This window comes from Hemicordylus capensis, chromosome 1 (genome assembly GCF_027244095.1).
Source record: "Hemicordylus capensis ecotype Gifberg chromosome 1, rHemCap1.1.pri, whole genome shotgun sequence".
In the NCBI taxonomy this organism is placed as follows: domain Eukaryota; kingdom Metazoa; phylum Chordata; class Lepidosauria; order Squamata; family Cordylidae; genus Hemicordylus; species Hemicordylus capensis.
Window position 1 is genome coordinate 294877054 of NC_069657.1, and position 22368 is coordinate 294899421.

General features: G+C 42.1%; 1 protein-coding gene across 6 annotated transcripts in view; it reads right to left on the reverse strand.

Moving 5' to 3' along the window:
* ELOVL5 (ELOVL fatty acid elongase 5) overlaps positions 1-22368 on the reverse strand; it is a 78271-nt gene that overhangs the window by 19257 nt on the left and 36646 nt on the right. For 5 of the 6 annotated variants that reach the window (XM_053286375.1, XM_053286372.1, XM_053286373.1 and 2 more), the window contains 3 exons: positions 10140-10205; positions 7565-7752; positions 791-868 (listed from right to left, as the gene is read on the reverse strand). In XM_053286375.1, the coding sequence (XP_053142350.1) occupies positions 791-868; positions 7565-7752; positions 10140-10197 (324 nt within the window). In that variant the 5' untranslated portion in view covers positions 10198-10205. Of the gene's footprint in view, positions 1-790; positions 869-7564; positions 7753-10139; positions 10206-10860; positions 11010-22368 lie in introns of those variants that run through there. The other variant, XM_053286371.1, reaches the window with a different exon arrangement.

The window sequence follows — 22368 nt, forward strand, 5'->3', positions numbered from 1 at the left end:
GATGGACTCGATTACGACAGCAATAAATGTACCATTGAGAGACCTTAAAGGCTAAGATGAAGAAAGATCATCCTGGAGAGAATCTATCTATGTGGTCGCTAAGAGGAGACAGCGACTTGACAGCATTTAATCAATCAGTTCCCCCTTAACAAGTATACCCCCAGTTCTGGACTTGAACTGGCCCCAGCTTGATTGAGCCCAAGCCACCCAGGGTGGCTAGAATCCAGTCTGGATTCAAGCCAAACTGAGATAACCAGTTCGGGGCACATTCCTATCCAATGGTAGCCATCTTTTAGGAACTGTAGAAAAATTATACTTGAAGGCCAATCCTCTGCCCCACAGGTTTGGTTCTTTACTATTAAGCCCCAGTCTGGCAATGTACTGTGAACTAGTAACATTTACTCCATTCTCATAAGCCTCAAAAAAGAGCACATTCCTAACCAACCATACATCTTTCTGCTCGTCTCCTCAGAATTAAGCATTGACACCAACTTGATGGCACTCGATAAGCATTGACACCGACTTGATGGCACTTAATCAATCAATCACTGATAGATTTAGGAAGAATTATGATGTACTAACCTTGGGCACACTATCCTAGTTTATTTCTTTTTCTTCAGGGCCCTATCAAGTTCTCTAAAATTAAAAACAAGCTTTTCCTTCAGCTATACCAACACAGAAGTGTACACAGTTCTTCTCCCGTGTATGCTCTGCACACAAATATAAGAAGTGTGCCGACCTTCACTCTCGATGCAGAAGTCACAGTAGCACAGGCAGCTTATAATGTTACCTTCATATCAGCTTCACCTCCACTGTGTGTATCCTGACAGAAGAAATTATATCCTCCTTCCCATACTCCTGTCACCAGCTAACAAAAAAGAGAAAGAACACAAATCAGTTGCTGAAAACACTTCACTTTTAGATGCTACAAGTTTACTAGTATGCTTACAAGCTTTAAGGGTAGTAGGTTTTGTTTTGTTTTTTTACGTGTAAGAACTGAGATTATAGTCATGCAACCTTAGTAAAGCCCCACCAACAGCGATGTCATCAAACATAAGAGACAGGAATGTTGAAAGGCATCCATTCTCATGGTGCACATATGCGGTTTTGTCCCATGGTTGTCGCTGGTCAAGCAGGTTTTTGAAATCCAAATCCCTGCAAAATCCGCTTGCCAGAGAAAAAAGGCGGGGAGTGACAGATCACATGCAATTATCCATGTTTCAAATGGCCTTCAAGCTCTCCAGAAAAAAAAAAATCATCTGTCTTCAGCTTTAATAATGACAAACATGTTAGAGTTAATCAAGCAAATTCGAGTTTGGTAGCCCTCCCCTCCTTTACTGGAGATGTCTATGAAGTAGGTGAAGACAAAAGTCTATTTTCTCCAAACAGTCCAATTCCATATTTTCAACAACATTCTGTTTTAAGACTCCTTGCTGAGTTCAAAGTTTTCTTACAGAAAACATTTTAAAAGTATAATTTTAGATTTTATTATATGAACTCTTTCCAAGTGAATACTCACAAGTATAATGCAAGGTGAGGGCAAATCCTATGCATGTTTACTCAGATGTAAGTTCCACTGAGTGTGATGGAGCTTATTCCCTAATATAGGGGTTTTAAGAGCAGAGCATATGGCCAGCTTCCATTCTGGAGAATATGTTGAAGGTTCAAAACAAGGATAAGGCTGATTTTCAGGGATGGTGGAAATCAAGATGGAAGACTGTGCAAGGATACCATCCTCAAGTCAGTCTGGCAAATTGGAACTATTCCAAATAAGGAGTTGTAGTGACCAGCTTCCCCTCCCTCAAAAAGAGTTAACTGGAAGTGAACCCTTGTCTTGACTGACATGCAGGTGAACTCCAGGGCTTGGCCAATCAGCACACCAGGTGAGTGGGATCTAGAGAGCTGTTGCCAGGAAGAAGGGAGTTCTTTGTTAGAGAAGAAGCTAGGCTCGGGGTGCTGAGAAGGACATTTGGCCATGGAGGTTGGCTGCAGGAGAATAACTCTGAAGATCTTCAAAATACAGGAGAGCAGGAAGCTTGAATTCTCATCAGGCATTTGGCGAGTTCAAGGCAAGGAGTCAGGGCTTATGGCTTCAGGAAGTTTAGCATAGGGAGAAGTTTGTTTAGTCAGACTTTGTGTTAGAAAGTTATATTTCTTTGATGTTTGCAATTTTGCATATTCCTGATACTGTTCTATTATTGTTTACCTCTAACATAATTAAAATAAGAAACACTAGCCTACGCCCATCCTACCTAGGGGGTTGCAAAAGACTATAAACATTTAAATGTGCATTGGCAACCTATTTTTGTGACCCTACTAAGTATTCTTAACCGTACCTAAAAGCTGAAAAAGCCTCAGACAGAAGCAGTCTGTAGTAATTGAATACAACTTTTTTTTTGGTTCTTTTCTTTTTAGAAGCCTCTCCGAGTTGATTTTAACTCAGGAAAAGTGGGGGCCCAAAGGGGGATTCCTCTGGTGCAAACACATCCTCAGTACAGCAGCTATCCATTTTCTCAACACATCTAGGCTTGAACATGGAAGATTTTTGTACTTATCTAACAGCAAAATAAAGAGAGTTTTCCCTGGGATTCCACCCCAAGCCCAGGGAGGTTCAAGCTCTGTTGATAAGACAACAGAGGTGGTGGCAGAACTTCAAACCTACTAATACAGAATAATTTTAGGAGAAGTCTAGCCAGGCAGCTCAGCAGGGATGATTCAGCATTTCTTTCCCTCACGTGAGCTTGCCTTGAGACAAAGGCTTTAATCACTACAGGAGTTTAGAGTCTAACGATGGAAATTCTGAACTACATCATATCCTTTATCTCATCTGTGGACAGTCCATTTCTAGTATAAACTATATTGCCCCAATAAACCCATTAACCAAAACAAGTTTATTTGTTGACAACATGTTTATTCTGCTTTTTGACCTTAAGGTCACCAAGATGGGTTACTTAATACAACATTAACACACTCTGAGGTTGTTCTCATGACTGGGTGGGTGGGGCGTTGGGCGGGCAGGCAGGGAGGTGGTGAAGACTGCTTAAACTTACTTTCCCCGCAGATGACTGCTGAGGACTGTCTGGGTGCGTGCATTGAATGCTCAGATGGTCTACCACTGCCCCATGCAGCATGAAGGTTTGGAGACTGGAATGCATTGTCCCAGCCCCTGGAAATCCCACAATGCACCACACCATTGAGCACTGTATTGTGGGAATCCCCACAGTGATTGGCAGGTGCCCATCAGTGTGTCAGCACCGGCTGAAAGCAGCCAGTGCTGACACACAGTTACAAACGCAGGTAAGGGGGTGCTTGCTCCCTCAACTCTTTTAAAGAGGTGGGCTCCCTAGGCAGGTTTGCCACCAAAAGCCCGTTGGTTCCCGTGGGTTTTGACAGGCAGCCAAGCTTGGTCTTAGCTGCCCTAGCCTAGTCTTGGCTGCTTGTGAGGTGATATCTCAACCTATGTCATGTTCGTGGAAGTACATTCTGCATACGCAAGGGCAGAGGAGTGGTCTGCTTGTAAAGGGGAATCTGGTATGGATTCCCCTCTACAAGCAAAGTGTGTGTGTGTGGGGGGTGGATTCTTCATCTAAGTATTTAAAAAGAGGTTTGGGTGAGTGGGCGAGAGGACACTTTACCCTTTGGGGCAGTGGAGCCCCCTCTCAGCCCTGCTGGCACTCCCCCTCCCCTCAGCACTGCAGGCTGCCAGGTCCAGCTTTCACGGATGCCATTTACATGTGATATAAATGTAAGGCCATTTGCAGTGATATAAATGGGCTCCACACATGTGTCGAGGCCAGAACTAAGCCACCTGCTGGTCTGCCACATGGAGGGGGGGAGTGCTGGTGGGACCACTGCTAAGCAGCCACCACAAAGGGTAAGGTGCTCTCATGCCCATCCCCAAACCCCTTTTTAGCTACTTAGATAGGGAATCCCCCCTTTGTTTGTAAAGGGGAATCCATACTGGATTCCCCTTTATAAGCAGAACACTCGAACTGATCGAACCAGGCTGAACTGGTTCAATCCAAACTAGGCCCAGTTTGAACTTTGACTGGCCCCCTCTTTTTTTGAGGGGGCAGGCTGGTTTGAATCAAACCAAGTTTGTGTTTTGCACACCCCTAAACAGAAAACATTCATCATCATCAGCAGCAGCAGCAGCAGCACATTTATATCCCTCTCTTCCTCCAAGGAGCCCAGAGCGGTGTACTACATACTTAGGTTTTTCCTCACAACAACAACCCTGTGAAGTAGGTTAGGCTGAGAGAGAAGTGACTGGCCCAGAGTCACCCAGCTAGTTTTATGGCTGAATGGGGATTTGAACTCAGGTCTCCCCAGTCCTAGTCCAGCACTCTGACCACTAGAGGAAACCTTTTCTGAGTATATCCTTCATTTTAGAAAGAAAACACCTAGCTTGGCAGCAGACCCCATTTGGGAATATTTTAATGAAGTTTCTGTACCTGTGGGTAAGAAAGGCACGCATGTGAAATGCAAGCAGTGCAACAATGAAATGCAAGGTTTGGTTGCCCAAATGAAAGAGCATTATGAGAAGTGTGTACCTACCCTCTAAAAATGAAACCTACATCTCTAAATATATATTAAGATTATATTAGACAAGAATGTACTTTTATAGAAAATGATGATTAAATAGAACCTTCCTGACTAGTAAAGGAAGCTAGGTCATGTGCTCCAGATAGGCCCAGCAGTCAAAGCTGGGCAATGGCAAAAACACTCATGGCCACAGCTGGACATCCAGAGAGTATTGTGGATCCAAAAGCAGCCCAAAATTGTGCAATTGCTTTTTTGAGCAGAATGCAACCCCATTCAAAACAGGCAGAACACCTGTAGTGTTCAGATCATTCTTGACAAAGTAGCCCTGCCTCCTTAGGAAGGGCAGTGGTATTCCTGTGCAAACAGACTATCCCCCTCGACCTTAGGATATCTGGGGTATGCTTGGTTTGCACAGGGAGATGGTCATGCAAAAAATAGCACAAGAACCTACATTTGTATGGTAGGTTTCCTTGAATTGGACAGCTGCCTGGGGTGGCCTAGGCTACATCTATGGTCAAGCAGGCCATGCAGGAGACCACTTCATCTATGCTGCTGGAAATCCATGGCCACTTGATATACTGGCAGTGATTTTGTGCTCCCAACTCCAGCTTGTGGCATGTAACGGCCTTGCCTTCATAGACCCACTCCCTTACCTCAAAGGTACACAGACAGGCAACACCAGGTCTCATACTAGAGCTGAACTACTGTTGGTTCTGTATGTATTTTGGTCCTAGTCATATCAGCAAGAGACCCAGGTGACACCATATGCCTTGAGGGCCAGAGTGTAAAGCTGAAAGCAAACTTGGCTTTCCTTCCTTCCTTCCATGAAGGAAATGGTATTCATGAGCAACATGCACATAACTCGGGGCTCCCTCTGAGTGCCACAGGAAAGAGAAAGGCTGGCTGCTTATCAGCCATGACAAACTGTTCACCCTACATTGTGGTCAAACAAAGATTATCTGACTGGAACAGGAAAACAGAAGAACAGCATACAGAAAGCTTGGATTATCCCAACTCTCCAAACACAGTTGTTCTGGAATTTTGTAGCAGAACTTTCAAAAAACAGTTGTACCTACTGTAGGTTCTGGGAGTACTTGATCAATTAGGGCATTAATTGCAAGTAAGCAGCACATAGCCAACTATTTTTCTATCAGCAGGCTACAGAAGGCTCAGTGTTAAAGTTTTTTAAGTGGTCAAAGTATGTGTGTCAAAACCAGTGGGGATATGACCAAGAAATGAACTATATGAACTCTGCATTTTAATATGAATATGAAAAGCCCTTGATCTGCCTCAGGCATGTTTTGCCACATGGGGTCTTTCACTGCATTTAATTTAGTCAACCGACACTGTGTTTGGAGGAGACAGGGAAGGGGAGAAAAAGGCCAAATATACACTGCACAAACTCTCAGTTTTAAGTCTTAAGAGAACAAGAAAATTTGAGGAACTGACAAAAGTACTGTTCTAATATTAATTGATAGGAGACGCCTCCTACCCAAGTTTGGGGGCTGTGTGCACTCCCATTTTCTGCTCATGTGCAAGTTAGAAGCAAGTTCAGAGGTGCCAGCAGGGATCATGTGCTAAGCCGCAGCTGGGTCGGAGGGCTTCTCTCCTACCTTGTTAAAGAACTGGGGACAGCGGCTGGTTAGAATGGAGCTCTCTGACCCAGATCCTGCTTAGCACATGATTACTGTTGAACTTGGGTAGGAGGCGTCTCTTACCCAGTTCTCGATTGTGAGAACCAGCCTAATGTATGTTTTGAATTCAACTCCAAACTGGCCATTACATTGTGGGGGCAGGAGAACGTATTACTCTTGAGTATCTATATATTTAATTTTTGAATGATATTATTATTATTTTCATTAAAAGACAAACTAGTTCTCTGATAAATCAATACTTTCTTTTTCTTCCTTTAGTTATGAACAAATCAATAGGGGGATGAGAGGACAAATTTCTTTCCCAAAGCAGTTTGACTGAATAGCATCTACCAGCCTTTGCTGTTAAAATGCAATCCTTAACTATGGCTTGGTTCATACATGACCAGGCTCCCAAGTCCCTTGCTGTGGTAGAAGAACGTGCTTCCTCCCTCCCTGTACTTCCCACAGTGCAAGACCATTAGGTTTATGGATCTATGCATTTTTAAAACTGTATGCTTCACTGAACGCCATATTGCAGAGAATACAGGCTATGCATTCCTGAAATTTATAACAGTGTGCAATAATTACAGGTATGGTTGAATGCACAAAACCTGCAGTCTTTCCATTATAGGACACTGTGTACTGGTGGGGAAGGGACATGAGCCTGCTCCTCCAGTGACTCGGCAGCCCAGTAACTATGACCTGGGCCACAGAAATAAGTTTTTGCAGCAATGGTTACATAACAGCCCTGCTGGATCAGGCCCAAGGCCCTTCTAGTCCAGCATCCTGATTTACACAGTGGCCCACCAGATGTCTCTGGGAAGTCCACAAGCAAGAGCTGAGGGCATGCCCTCTCTCCTGCTGTTGCTCCCCTGCAACTGGTATTTAAAGGCATCTTGCATTTGAGGCTGGAGATGGCCTATAGCAGGCATCCCCAAACTGCGGCCCTCCAGATGTTGCTGAACTACAACTTCCAGCATACCCAGCCACAAAAAATTGTGTCTAGGGATGCTGGGAGTTGTAGTTCAGCAACATCTGGAGGGCCGCAGTTTGGGGATGCCTGGCCTATAGCCACCAGACTAGTAGCCACTGGTAGACCTGTCCATGAATTTATCCAAATGCCACTTAAAGCCATACAGGTTGCTGGCAGTCACCACATCCTGAGGCAGAGAATTCCACAAGTTTATTATGTGCTGAGTGAAAAAGATTATGTCTTTTTTGTCAGTCCTAAATTTCTTGGCAAATACTATTACCCAACATGGAATTTAGCCTCTCAAGTTTCTAGCACTCTTGGTTGTAAATATAAAATTGAAGATACAGGAGGAACATATAACATTTGCTCACACAAAATTCTCAAACAAATATTCAGCTCCTCAATATCTTACCTCATAAAACATATAGAGCGACAAAAGTGTAAGCCCAAGATTGTAGACCACTAGAATACCTCTGCATGAGAATGGCTGTCTGTTCTGCATATACTTTGGTCCTAACCATACAATTATTAAGTACAAGACAGAGAAGATAAAGGTAGGCATGTAGTTATTCAAAAGAAGCCATCCTTTTACTCTGGGATCTGAAAAAGAATACAAATGCAAGAGTTACAATCTAGAGATTTAGTAGATGCAAATGTTAAAGACTAGTGAAACATTTAAGACTTGTCATGATTAAGGGCAGAGTATGTGTATGTGAATATTCCAGAGCTGCTGGCCACTTAAGTGCCACTACTTCAGAATAAAAGGGTCTGAGGATGACAGCCAGTGCTATGTTTGTTACTTCTTTAGCAGGGCTTTAGAAGCAGGAGGAATAAGAGCTGGCACATACTGTCAGAAAAGCCAATTGTTCTGAATTATGCAATAACCCCACATGTAGTGAGGTTTTATTTAATTGTCCTGTTGCTAAGGGAAGAACAACTAATTATGCTCCCCTTACAAAATGCAGCTCCCAAAGGAGCAGTTGATCCTAGCCTTCATACTTATCTCACAAATCTCAGTTCCAGGTGTATTTATTCCAAGGTGCTTTTCATTTCTCCCATTTTGATTAATTTGTTTTCCCACCTCTACCACCGCCCCAAGTTTTCAGGTATGACACAGTCCTCTTCAGATGTTAAAGAAGAGGGATGAAGTACTTGCATACAGCATCCTGAAAGCACTGGCAAATGCTGCCCCATCTCCACGCTTACAGCATTCATCTCTTCTGACAAATACTATAACAGTGGAAAGCTGAAACTGTGGAAACACAGTAACCGTACTTACATACAGCATCCATGCGTTTTTAAAAAAACACATTTAGAGAGGGCTAGTGCCTTTCTGCATTCTATTCCCTCCAGGGAGCCCATTTCATTATTTACTTGCTACTCTCACAACTTCACTGATTTCTATAATCTAAAAATCACCCAATTCATGGCAAAAAAAAAAATAAAAATTAAGATCGAGCTCTCTCATTTGCCATTTGAAGTTGACCCAAGGCAATTACAAAAATTTTTAAATTCATTAAAAATAATTTAAAAAACCAAACTGTAAGCAGATCTACTTTTTAAACATTTTGAGCATTCACTTTTAATGGCACAATCCAAACTCGGGGCACAACACAGCTAGAAGTTAACATTTTCAATCTGATTGATTTTAAGAACATGAACTTATGAAGCTGCCTTGTAACAAATTCATTCATTCATTCGATTTTTATACTGCCCTTCTGAAATAGCTCAGGGAGGTTTACAATGCAAACAGACACCATTAAATGACTGGCATCAGCTTTCAAGGGCCACAAGCAGACATCTCCCAAGTCCAGTGAATGAAGACCCTTCAAACATGCAAGGCATGTCTCCCAGCACTGATCTGCAGACCCTAGAAACCTAATTTGAAGCTTTCCTTCCACTTCAATGGAATGTTTGCTGGATAGTGCCTTTAATCACTTGACATCCACTAAGCAAAGAGCATGTTATTCTTTCCACAAGTTTGCTGTGAAACTGACATACTATGTTTATGAGGCTCATTGGGAGGTTCATTTACGGAGAGTTTTAGAAGAGGCGAATGATGTGAATTGGCTCCCACATCCCAATGTTTCACATGCCAACGTCAGCACTGAATGCTAATATAGGATTCCAGCCTTGCAGGATAGTCAAGACACCAGGACTCAGAACTCACGCCAGCTCTGCTGATGTAACCCTGAGCTGACTGTGGACACAGGATCAATGCAAGTGCCAGACAAGTTGTACATGTCTGCACATGTTTGGTATCTACCCACAAACCGAGGTGAACCTCGGTAATTTTGCAGCCTGGACCTAAAGGCTTTTGGAGCCCCCCAGCCATCCACACACACAGTATTTCAATGTGACCACACCACCCAGGACAGACAAAAGGATTTGGGGGACCCCAGGGGGTGTGGAGGCCCTGGGCTTCGGCTCAGAAGTCCAGGGTAAGAGTGCCTCTGCCCACAAAGTGGGTATATACTAAACATGAAAAAGTGACTCTTTCACTCGTGCCTGAACTCTGAGGGGATGAAATTGCAAAGAACTAGGTCAACTGAAGCCCTAAGAGAAGTTCTTTTGTGACTTCATGTGTACAGTAAGATTTAGTATAGCAGCACGCTATTTACTCACTGATGTTACCGGTTTTGGTTCCAGGGAATACCTGCTCTTCTAGTTTTGTCCTGGAAAGCCTTTATTATTATTATTATTATAACATGCCACTTCTCCAAACAATAAAGCTGACCAAGGTTATGACAGCATAAATCAGAACTCCTCTTTTATTAAAATCCAATTTTAAAAAGCCATGGATTAAAGTACTTGCATCTATCATGATCATCATCCAGATAAACATGCCAAGGATGGCAGTCCTTATTCAAATGACCAGTGTGCAATGTCTAAGTGATGAGTTTTGCAAGTTTCAGTCTATTCAGAGATACAAACACATTTGACAACCCTCTGGAACTGAACAATTCAGTCCCAAATAAACATCATACCTCTTGGTCCAAGCCAAACATCGAGATAGTTATTGATTGTTTTATCCAGGGATTCCATTGTATAACCTAGGTAGTGGGAAAAGGAAGAAAAATTAGTACTTTCTCCCTTTCTATGGAAGTTCCTCATACCAAGGTAAGATTTAAGATAATTAACATAAGATTAAAATGTTTCTCTGGATACTTAGCACTCAAATAAAATGCAAGAAAATTAACTTTTGTCTTAAATGTTGCTTTTTTTTGCCTTGAAGACTGGCCAAATGGCATGTGTGCAAGCGAGTGAGAAAGAGACCCCAGCGTCCCATGTGTGAGAGAGACCAGTGACACACATGTAGTGTTACCAGAATATTTTGCATTTCCCAGGATTGCAGAACAAATATAGAACTTTATAGATGGTTAAAATGTGCACTGAATATATGAATGGTGCTCTTCCACTTTGCCCCATACAAATACATGCACACAGTATCATGTGAGAGGTAAAAGGAGATTTAGAAAAATTCCCACACATTAGACAGACATGTGTTTATCAGTTCTGATGTTTGAGAGAGTTCTAACTATTTAAGGTAGAATCCCAGCTAGTCTTGCAGTAAAAAAATCCATCTATATTCCAAAGTAGTTCTTGCACTAGCACAGTCCCATGCACAACCTGCTGCACAACCACGTGCACACGCCCATATATGTGCAAGTGAGAACTCCTTGAGCAACTTTTATTCAGGTTGCCCACCTCTGGCTAGAGGAAGAACAACTTTGCAGAGCACCACAACTGCAAAAAGTTCTTCTGTCAGCCCCACTGTAGATCCTGTCTTAATGCATCTTATAGCTGGGCGGTGGTGGTGGTGGGATCTCTTCCATCCAGTAGCTGAAAACTGTGGGACTATCACAGTAAATGTGAGAGGGTGCTGAAATTATATAGGATACATAAAGAAGAAATAGGATACATCAACAAGTCAAAGCCTGAAACTGGGACAGCATTTTTATAAAGTGAGTTGTAGTAGCACAAGATATAATTAAAAAGGGACTCTTCCTTCCTGCCAATCCCATCCTAGTTATAAATAGTTTTTTGAGTCACCTTTTTAGCCTAATTTTAAAGTAAATGACGAGTAAAACCCTCAGCATTGCAACAATTCCTTTCACCAAGGATTTCAAATGCTGAACAAGTTCATGAGCATACCCTAACAGAAGTATGTACAACACTACAAGCCATATTTTACAGTGCTGTAGAGTCCTCTTCCAGAGAAGTACTGCTGAACCCTTCTTATGAAGCAAACTCCTACGAGGGCTGCACCATACTTGTCAATCATACAGTTTTTGTATGACAATTTTGTATTGACAATATTTGTCAATCATACAGTTCGGCATTATTTGAAGGTGAGAAGCTCCTTACTGTTTGTTTCCACCTCAGCATTCAGATCAGGGTACAGGTGTGTATTGGGCCCAACTGTCTGCAACATACCACCATTTATGGTACTGCATTAGCAGTTTCCTTTTTGGGAAAAGGTCACAGCTCAGTAGTAAGGCATATGTTTGCATAAAAGTTACATCCTTGGCACTAGTTAAAAGCATCTGCGCCAACAAAGCTGGCATAATAGACAATGCACAGTAGCAGTAATATCCAGCAGTCCAAGGCCACTTCATATGTACACACACACTCCTATAAACTATCAAACGGAATATAAACACCAAGTACAAAGCACCATCAGCACTGAGAAAAACAGGCAACAATTGTTTGTGAGGGTCCCACTCCTTTTTGTAAGGTAGTTAAACTTTATTTTAGAGATAAGGAATGTATTAGTTTGCATCTTTGGACTATTCATATTGTCAGCTTGGAATTTGTGCAAACTCCTGTTAAAAGGGGTTTTTGTGAGAATAATGGCTGACATCTTGACTAACAGTGCAAGGGCAGTACAAGGCTGCTCAACAAAGTTGCGGAACAGCTGTTGACCAAGTGCTGTGCAACTTGCTAACATTCTCTTAGCACAAGGATTACTCTTGACCAGATGTTCTTTTCTTTGTGCAACTTCCTTGCACTATATGCCTAAACTAGCTCAAGAGCATTATGCCAGCATAATACTAGTCTGGAATTCAAGCTCCCGATGTAGCAGAACTCATCTGTGCAATATCATTCCTCAAGCATACCATTCGTCAGGATGTTGACCAGTATTCTCTCTAATTTTTTTTCTGTCTTTGTGTGGAATGAATTTTGTTCTGAGCAACAGAATCAAGGCATTATGTGAGCATTTGCATTGAGAATAGGGCCTTCCTGATTCAACCTGAGTGGGATCTAAAATTAACTGAGCGGACATAAAAAAAACCTGTGAGCGTGCGCACATGCCCATGCCTTAGAGGGAGCACTGATGTCAACCAGTATTTGTAGCCTATCCAGGATAGGACACTTTCTATGGTAACACAGTGGTAAAGCAAGAATTCCTCAAGGACCTTATTTTTTTCTTACTGAGGACTCCCTCCCCATCTGAAGGGGATACAACCTTTCCCAGGTCTCAAGGAGGGGAAATGGTGGTAAATCCCAAGTTGCTCTCTTTTCTAGCATCCTTCTCCAAGGCAAAAGAGGGAGGTTCCACAGGATTGTTGGTCCTGTCTTTGTGCCAAACACTAACAACCTTGACTGCATGGCTGGCATGAATCTTAAAAGGCTAGCTAATTTTTATTACATGAACTTGAGTTCACAACCCTTTGGATTCAACTGCTATTCTAAAATATATCATGCAAGCAGCTTAAGAGTATTTATTATGTGCTAACACATTACTAGCAGAATTCAAACTGTAAAGATAGATTTCCAGCTGCTATTGCCAATAACCTCTTGTCCCATGCCAGCTAGTTTCAAACTTGCACAGTCCAATATCCTGCCCCATGACAAATGAACACATCTGGCTCTCAAGCTTTCCCAATACCCAAGTTAGATCATTTGCACCTTTTTGTTATGTATGAGCTTGTATCTGCACATTCCTTAATTCCAATACTACCATGAAGAGAAAGAGAGTCAGTCTCAGATGTCTTTATATAAAATATCTATGTAATAACGTGATACCTGGCGCTAACTGAATCATGGGGGTATCTAAATTAAGAGAGGACTATAGACACCAGAATATTAAAAAGGTACTTCCAACGTTACTTAGACAATTGGAATCTGGTACATACATAGTCCCAAACCCCAGTCATTACAGAAATATGAAAACCAGGATATTTTCTTCATAAAAAACAGACTATATGAAGTGTGCCACCAAATGCTTAATGCACTTCAATATTAGCTAGAAATCTGAAATTTCAATACCAACAACTTAGAACTCACGGTTGACGCAGGGAAAAGGGGAATGGGACTTTACGCTTTCCCTCAGAATAAGGACTTGACATATGCCCCTGAATGTTCAAAACTCAGAATCTGATGTATACAAGTTTGTGAGAAAAATCATAAAATAGTATTTGCACAACTATGTGTGTTACTCCCAGAATAATTAATGTACTTCCAGAAAGTACGTTAAAATCCAGAAAGCTGACGTTTGGTATACGCATAGCCCAAGGCACCTCAATTTTTAAAAAGGTCAGAGCAGACAAAGGGGGATTTTACATTCAAACAGTCAAAATACAGATTGTGACATTTACTTTGTAAAGCAAGGTTAACACTGCTGCAGAGCGCTAGTCAAGCAACACATGGAACAAAATGGTGGGTAATGATTCATTCACTGCCCCTTTCACACACTTCAACAGTAGCCAACATCCAGATTAAATTTACTCAAGTGAGTCCCACTGACAGCAAAAGGACAAGTTAACTTTTCCTTTTAATTTAAATGGGACTCCCTTGAGTAAATTTAGTCAGGCTGTCTGCCAGTCCAGGGGGCAGAGAGAACAGTCAGGAATGCATGCCCATGCTTGTAAAATGCAAGCTGGATTTACTAGTATAAGCAAATGCAGCATGATACAAGACAGGTAATCAAGGATCCCATTCCTAGGCAGTAGAGTTAGAAAGTCTTCTGCCTCCTCTTGTAATTAGATCCCCAGGGAGCTGCATATCCCCAGATGAGTAACCTGCTTGCCATCTGAACCTCTTCACGGTCATCCTATTGGTGGATCCAGTAACGATTTGGTTACATAACACCATCACTGAATAAGCCACAAGGTTTAAGTTGAGTGTGGAATATATATAAAATCTGCATTGCAATATTTGCTTAATGACCAGTTTCCCCCCCCACCCCAAACCATAGTATTTGACATATAAAGTACTGAAGGCATGACAGCATTGATAGAAAAGGGAAGTATGGTACAAAGACACTTACTGCCCTGCCTCTTTCACAAGTCAGAAGACAAATGCATTCCACAAGCTTTCTGCTGAAACCTCCCTAACAAGTGCAGGTATTCATGTTAGACAATCACAATCACAATGATATCACAAGGCATTACTGGAAAAGTTACAAAACCAGGCCTATTGTCACAAGGAAGCAGTTCCCATTTTTTGCAACACATATTCATCCCCATCCTTACAGTTAGTGTTTGTTCCCCAGAGTTATAGAGAAAAGGAAAATATCAGTTCTCTTCCCATTACATTTATAGAACTAAAAGTTATGCTTCCAAAATATTGCTGTTACCTACAGTGTCATGTGTTACCTTAAGTGGCGCAGTGGGGAAATGCTTGACTAACAAGCAGAAGGTTGCCGGTTTGAATCCTCCCTGGTATGTTTCCCAGACTATGGGGAACACCTATATTGGGCAGCAGCTATATAGGAAGATGCTGAAAGGGCAACTGTGTGGGAGGAGGCAATAATAAACCCCTCCTGTATTCTACCAAAGAAAATCACAGGGCTCTGTGGGTGCCAGGAGTAGAAATCGACTTGACGACAGACTTTACCTTTACTTTTTAAAGTGTCATGTAAAGAAGAAAAAAGAGCCAATGGAGGATCCATTCAAGCCAGTGGAATTTTTAAAAAGCCATTCAAAGACAACAGATACGTTAATCGGAATACAAAAGATACGTTAATCGGAATACAAAAGATACGTTAATCGGAATACAAAAGATCTGTCTACATATTTGGGTATGTAGGTGACAAAAATTCTTAACTTGCAGCTTTGTACCAGAAATAATCTGGTACAGAAACAAATCAGGAGTTGTAAAAATCTCAAAACTCTAGACTTGTTTAAAAAACAAACCCACACCACTCAAAAATCACTTATTTGAATTTGGAAATACAAAAGGACCTCGATATCCATGGATTCGTTATCTGCAGTCGGGTAAGAGATACCCAACCTAGGCATACGTGGGGCGGGGGAGAGCACGTCGAACTCGCATATCCGTGGGTCGGGGGTGGCTGGAAATGACCGCAGAGGTTATTTTGTGTTTCGGAGCCTAAAATTATTATGACACATCTGAAGAAGCCTACCTCAGATCCTTCAGAGTTGAGCAACTACAGGCCTGCCTCCAACCTTCCATAGTTGAGCAAGTTAGTTAAGCAGGTGGTGGCCTCCCAACTCCAGACAGCCTTGGAGGAAACTGATTATCTAAACCCATTTCAAACAGGCTTTCGGGCAGGCTATGGGGTAGAGACTACCTTGGTTGGCCTGATGGATGATCTCCAACTGGGACTTGATAGAGGAAGTGTGACTCCGTTGGTCCTTTTGGACATCTTGGTGGCTTTCGATACTATCAACCACAGTATCTTCCTGGAACGTCTGAGGAGGTTGGGAGTGGGAGGCACCACTTTGTGGTGGTTCCGCTCCTAACTCTCGGGCAGGTTCCAGATGGTGTCACTTGGAGACTGTTCTTCAAAATCTGAACTTTTGTATGGTGTCCCTCAGGGCTCCGTATTACCTCTGATGTTGTTTAAAATTTGAATGTAACCGCTGGGAGAGATCATCAGGAGATTTGGTGCAGGGTGCTATCAGTATGCTAATGACACCTAAATATATTTCTCCATGTCAGCCTCATCGGGAGAAGGCATAACCTCCCTAAATGCCTGCAGGTGGTGAAAGGCTAGACGAGGGATAATAAACTGAGACTGAATCCAGATAAGACGGAGGTGCTCATTGTGCAGTCACCTTAAGTGGTGCAGTGGGGAAATGCTTGACTAACAAGCAGAAGGTTGCTGGTTCGAATCCTCGCTGGTACTATATGGGGCAGCAGAGATATAGGAAAATGCTGAAATGTATCATCTCATACTGCATGGGAGAAGGCAATGATAAACTCCTCCTGTATTCTACCAAAGAAAACCACAGGGCTCTGTGGTCTCCAGGAGTTGAAATCAACTTGACTGCACTTTACTTATTGTGTGGGGTCGAAACTTGGTAGATGAATTTGATCTGCCTGTTCTGTATGGGGTCACAGTTCCCCAGAAGGAACAGGTATGTAGACTGGGAGTGCTTCTGGATCCAACCCTCTCCCTGGCACCCCAGGTTGAGGCAGTGGCCAGCGGTGTCTTCTATCAGCTTTGGCTGATATACCAGCTGTGTCCATTTCTTGACATAAACTACCTCAGAACAGTGGTACATATGCTGGTATCCTCCAGACTTGACTTCTGCAATGTGATCTATGTGGGGCTGCCCTTGTATGTAGTCCAGAAGCTACAATTGGTACAGAATGGGGCAGCCAGGTTGGTCTCTGGGTCATCTCAGAGAGACCATGTTACTCTCATATTGAAAGAGCTACACTGGCTGCTGATAAATTTCCAGGCCTATAAAGCACTTGGGCCCTTGGTATTTAAGAGAATGCATTCTTTGTCATGAACCCCACCGCCCACTGAGATTATCAGGAGAGGTCCGTCTGCAGTTACCACTGGCTTGTCTGGTGGCTACTTGGCGACGGGCCTTTTCCACTGCTGCCCCAAAGTTTTGGAATGCGCTCCCTATTGAAATAAGAGACTCTCCATCTCTGACAACTCTAAAAGAGTCTTTAAAGACACATTTATTCACAGAGGCTTTTAATTAAATATTGTTTGAATAGTTTTAACATAAAATATTGTTTTAAAATTTTAAATTGTCGTGTTTTAACTTTTTCTATATCATTTATTTTGTTTTAACTAATGTTTTAAGTTTTCTGTTTGCTTATTGGTTGTAAACCACCCAGAGACATTAGTTTTGGGTGGTATAAAAATATGTTAAATAAATAAAATAACTAAAAATGACTGTTTAAAAAAATTTTTTTTGCCAGTTTTGGGGCATTCAAGGCAGAGAGCAACTCAGGGGGAGCAGCTATGAACAGCTGCCCCTCACAAAAAAATCCATTTTAAAAAATTTATTTTATTATTTTAATCATTTTATTATTTTATTATTTTTATTATTTTATTATCTAACCAGGAATCTAACCCCCATTCCCCATAGCCCGAATGCTTCCATATTCGTGGTTTCCATATCTGCAGTTGTACCTTGGGACAGAACCCTCACAAATATCAAGGTCTTCCTAAGGCCCCAAATGGCATACCTGCATAATTAAAATTCAATAAGGAGTCTTTTGTCACTGCAGTGTAAAACCCATCTGATAAAATGGACTCTAGCCTAAACTTATGCTACAATAAAGGTCTGCCCCATTCAGGAATGCTAGCACATTCTTTTTACCCCATTAAACGGTACCTTGTTCTTTGAAGGAGAAATACTCACATTTGAAAACATAGGTGTGCCCAAGACCAAAAGGAGAGCAAGTTCCTGTAGCAGTTCTCACTCACAGTTTGCTTTGGCCGTAAATGACAAGTTATTGGAAAGGAAAGAAACTGAAGGCTTTCAGTATGAGATTTCCTAATTTGCTGCACAATGAACAAGGAAAGGTGAGGCATGAAGCCTCTTGCACTAAGTTGTTTGGGAAGAGATCAGAGAAGAGTGTGTATTCCTCTGGAAACTGTGTAAGCCTCCATAGGTCTGCCTGCCATGCAGAATCACTGTTGTAAGCTGCGTCGGCATAGTTAGTGCATACTAGCTAAACCGCTTGAAAGTTAGAGGTATACTGGAGAATGCAGTACAGAAGCTGAAGTTTAGAGAAGCTCAACCGAATACCTCATACATCTCTTTTGTTAGTTAGAGAACTACTTTCACACTTCTGCTAGCCAAGGAGCATCACCTGCCAACATTTGAATGTTTAACTATTATATTGGGATATTAATCATTCAGGCTTTGCTCTACAATTTCCAATGAAAAAATGGTAGACTGCGCTTGCAGAAGAGAGCCCTGGAAAAGACATTTCAGAACACAACATGATCAAAGCATCAAGAGTTCTGGCTAGGTCAGCCACCACTTGCAGACTGGAAGCCAATCTACATTGACAGCCAGGAAAGAATAGTATTCATTTGCGCATGCTGCCCCTATTTTTTTTTTTTTTAAGAAGCACACTTTTCTCTAATTAAAGGAAGTATGCTAGAAATTTAGGAATGTATCTGTGAAGGAAAAGGAACCTCCTCTTTTTGTATACAAAACTTCTGTAACAATTACTTTGCTTGCTCCCTATGTTAAAGAGCTGTGCAGGGGTCAGAAGTTCACAGCTCCTATTCTACAGTTTGTTTTTGGAAGGGGTAGAGTTTGTTAGGATCCTGGAAGGAAGAGAGTTTGATTGTATTTGGTATGTTTTTAAAAATGGAGGGAACTTGTGCTGATTGGATGGTTTGGGAAAATGGGAGGGAAGTGGGAGAATATAAGAAGGCTGCCTTCAGCAGAGTCAGGGGCTGCACTCAAACGTAATGAATAACCACAGTTCATCATGGCCAAGGTTGTAACTCCGTTATGCCCGAATGAACAAAACTGTGGTTACAGACTGAAAGTGACCTCTGGTTTGCCTCACCAAACTCCAGTTTGAACCTTCAGTTATCTCTAAGATTTGCCATGACATCTGAGGTTTGGCTGCCGAAGTGTTACGTCTGACTGCTGGTGCAGCTATAACCATGGTTTCAAACAGTGATCATAGAGGAGGCAGCGCAGACCTGCCCAAAGATGTCGCTGCTCCATGCTTTCAGAGCTTCTCGCCGGCAGCCTCTCCTCTGCTCCACCTGTCAGCTCTGCTCCTCCTGTCAGCTATGGAGTTGCTAAGCTACAGGAATGCCACCATAACCCATCCTGGACTTTGCCTGTCAAGCAACACAGTCACTCTCGGACAGCCCCGATACCCACTCTGTCCCTTGCTCCCCCGCACCTGGCAAGCAGTAGGGAGAGGGCATGAGATGACACAATGGGCACCAAATGTTCTGCTCCAAGAGAAGAGAGCAAGAAATCATGTATGTTCACAAGCACAAACACTCCAATTGGCAACATAAGCAGGGTATCCCATTACAGCACCAGGAAGGGAACATTTTGTGGGGGCGGAAGAGACATGGTGTTGGGTATGAAAGAAAGCAGCAAAGTTCTAATTTTTTCACATATAGGTTGGGGGGGCAGCCAGCCTCTTCCCCTTTGGGGGATATTTACTCCAGGTCTTGCTCATGAGAAGGAGTCTTGATGACCCATCTCAGACATGATCTTGCAGGAGACCGAGCCCATTGCCCCACATAACGCTCTCTCATGAGAGTGGCAGACTATGGGGAGCAAGGAGGAAAGCCACATGGATGGGCACTTGGGCAAGTGCTGTCTCTGTCTCTGTGATGGCCACCAATCTGCTGTCAAGCCCTGTGCCCTGCCAGCCTGCCAATGAGTGTGCCCCTGCCCGTGGCACCAAAAGGCATCCCAGAATCATTCCTACAACTGTGTGGTAATCCCGATCTCCTCAAGCGCACAGTGCAAGGTCAGGGAAAGGTTCTGGCACCCAACCAAGGCCAGCTAAACACTTTGGACCTCTGTGTTAGAGTGTTTGTTCGGTAAAGGGAGAGGGAATTAGATTTCCAAATGGCACTCAGCTATGGCTGGGACTGAGAACACATGAGGTAAAATGACATTTGCTTGAATGTAAGAAAATGTAAAACATTCTCTGGCTTGCTGCGTTTGCTGCTAGCACTTGCTCTTTCAGCTGGAAAAGCCAATAGAGTGCTTGGGACACCTAGGCTGTGTCATCAGCCTCTCAGATGACTGGTTGCAGGGCTTAGTTTTCCCCAGGAAGTGGCAACAAGCGAAAGAACAAGCAGGTGGTGGGGGCAGTTTGAGGGGAAAAGACTGAATGCTTGAACTAGTGTTTGACTCTTCAAATTCTTAACTACATGACAAGCCAAGTTTGCCACCTGAACTGATCAGTCTAATGGCGGATCAGTTCAGATGGCAAACTTGGCTTGTCGTGTAGCTAAGAATTTGAAGAGTCCTTCTTCAAACTGGTAGCCCGTTATAAGAAAAGGACAGCACAGAAATACACTGCCTGTTCTAATTTAAAGGAAAATAATCTTAAAATGATGTACAGATGGCATTTAACTCCTAAGAAGTTGGATTTAATTTACAAGAACATGTCAAACAAATGTTGGAAGTGTAAAAAAGAGGAGGGTTTAATATACATTTATGGTGGACTTGCTATTGGGATTTAATATACAATTAGCTTAAGAAAGTGTTTAAAATGACTTTCCCTAAGAGCCCAGAAACAATACTATTAGGTATTGATAATAGTCTATTGCCTAGGAAATACTGGATCCTATCTGAGAGCAGCAGCAAGATTGACATTTGCATACAAATGGAAAGACATCCATTGCCGAGCAAAGAGGTTTGGATACTTAAAGTGTTAGAGTTGGCAGAAATGGCAAAGCTAACAGCATTATTAAGAAATAAATTTGAAGTATTTAAAAGGGAGTGGGACCCTCTTCTTATTTACCTAAAAACATATTATAAAATGGATTTCTATCAGGCTCTTGAGTGGTAACAAAAATGTTTTTTAAATGCCCTAGAGCTGATTTCCGTGATTTCCGGGGGGAGAACGATTAAATTACAGGCAAGACTTGGGTATTGTAACTGATACTTGTTCTAATGATGAGATGGAAGTCTTCATGTTTTTGTTGTTGTTTGTGCTTTGCTTTTTCTTTTTTGTGTGCATATATGTATCTTATGTTGTGAAAAATTGAATTAAAAGTATTTTAAAAAATAAAGAAAGAAAAGGACAGCACATAATCTTTGTGTTTGGATAATTTCCTGCATCTCAGTATGACCGCTGGCCTTCTTTAGCGTCAAACTGTAGTGATGCAAAAACAAACATCTCTCAAGAGGTTAAATGTGAACATTGGATCTTCATGCATTTCCTTTACAGATATACTATTAGAGTATATTCCTACTCTGAACAAAGGCACTTTGTCATCTTTTTAAAAAAGGGATAAATAATATCCTGTAAAGAACTCTCTGCAATGTGGTTTACCTAGTCTTTTGTGAAGTATAATGCTTTTAATGAAGATGTTCATATTACAGTGCAAGGTCACCACATTTTGTTTCATCATCACTCCATCAAGCATTAGTTATACCAAGACAATAAAAAATATGCTAAGGAGGATATACTGCCATTTCAAATTGAATTTTGTAACTTTTTTTCTGTGAACCAGAGGTGCACAACCAAATGGTGCCAAAGTTCACTTTTATTAACTCAGGAGGGCTACATTACTACCTTAAACAACAGAAGAACATTTTAGGACATATTTCAACCAAGTTCCTATGTAGCATGAACCTCTGAAAAGGATTTCAGCCTTAAAGAATCTGAGGATGGGATTTATAGATAAAATCCTACATCTTCTGTAAAAGTGCAGGATCTAAAATTTCGCTCTGACCATATTGTAAGAGTTTTTACAAAACTGCATTTATAGATAAAAGGCAGGGCAACTAACTAGGCAGAAAAAGTTTCAGTGGTGATTGATTTAATGAACATGATTTCCTTCCTTTATTCCTTAGGAGAGAGGGGGGAGGGGGGGGGAGAGAGATTCTATATGTTTAAATAAGTAAATTCCACTGAATTAAATAAAGCTTACTCACCATGTAAGTGGGCATAGGACTGTAGGTATTGGAAATGAAGTGGCGTTAGAGGAAAGTTATCAGTAGTAATTTACATAGCAGCCATGAGCAAACAATGCTTTCAGATAGCTAAGGCGTCTAGATCACTCTTGCCTGATGCATAACTTTCATGCTGAGGTAAGTAAAGTGGTGCCGTGGAGTTGATGTTGACTCCTGGAGCCCACAGAGCCCTGTGGTTGTCTTTTGTAGAATACCGGAGGGGTTTACCATTGCCATCTCCCACACAGTGTGAGATGATGCCTTCCAGCATCTTCCTCTATCGCTGCTGCCCGATATAGAGGAGTTTCCCATAGTATGGAAAGCATACCAGCCGGGATTTGAACCAGCAACCTCTTACTTCCTAGGCGAGAGG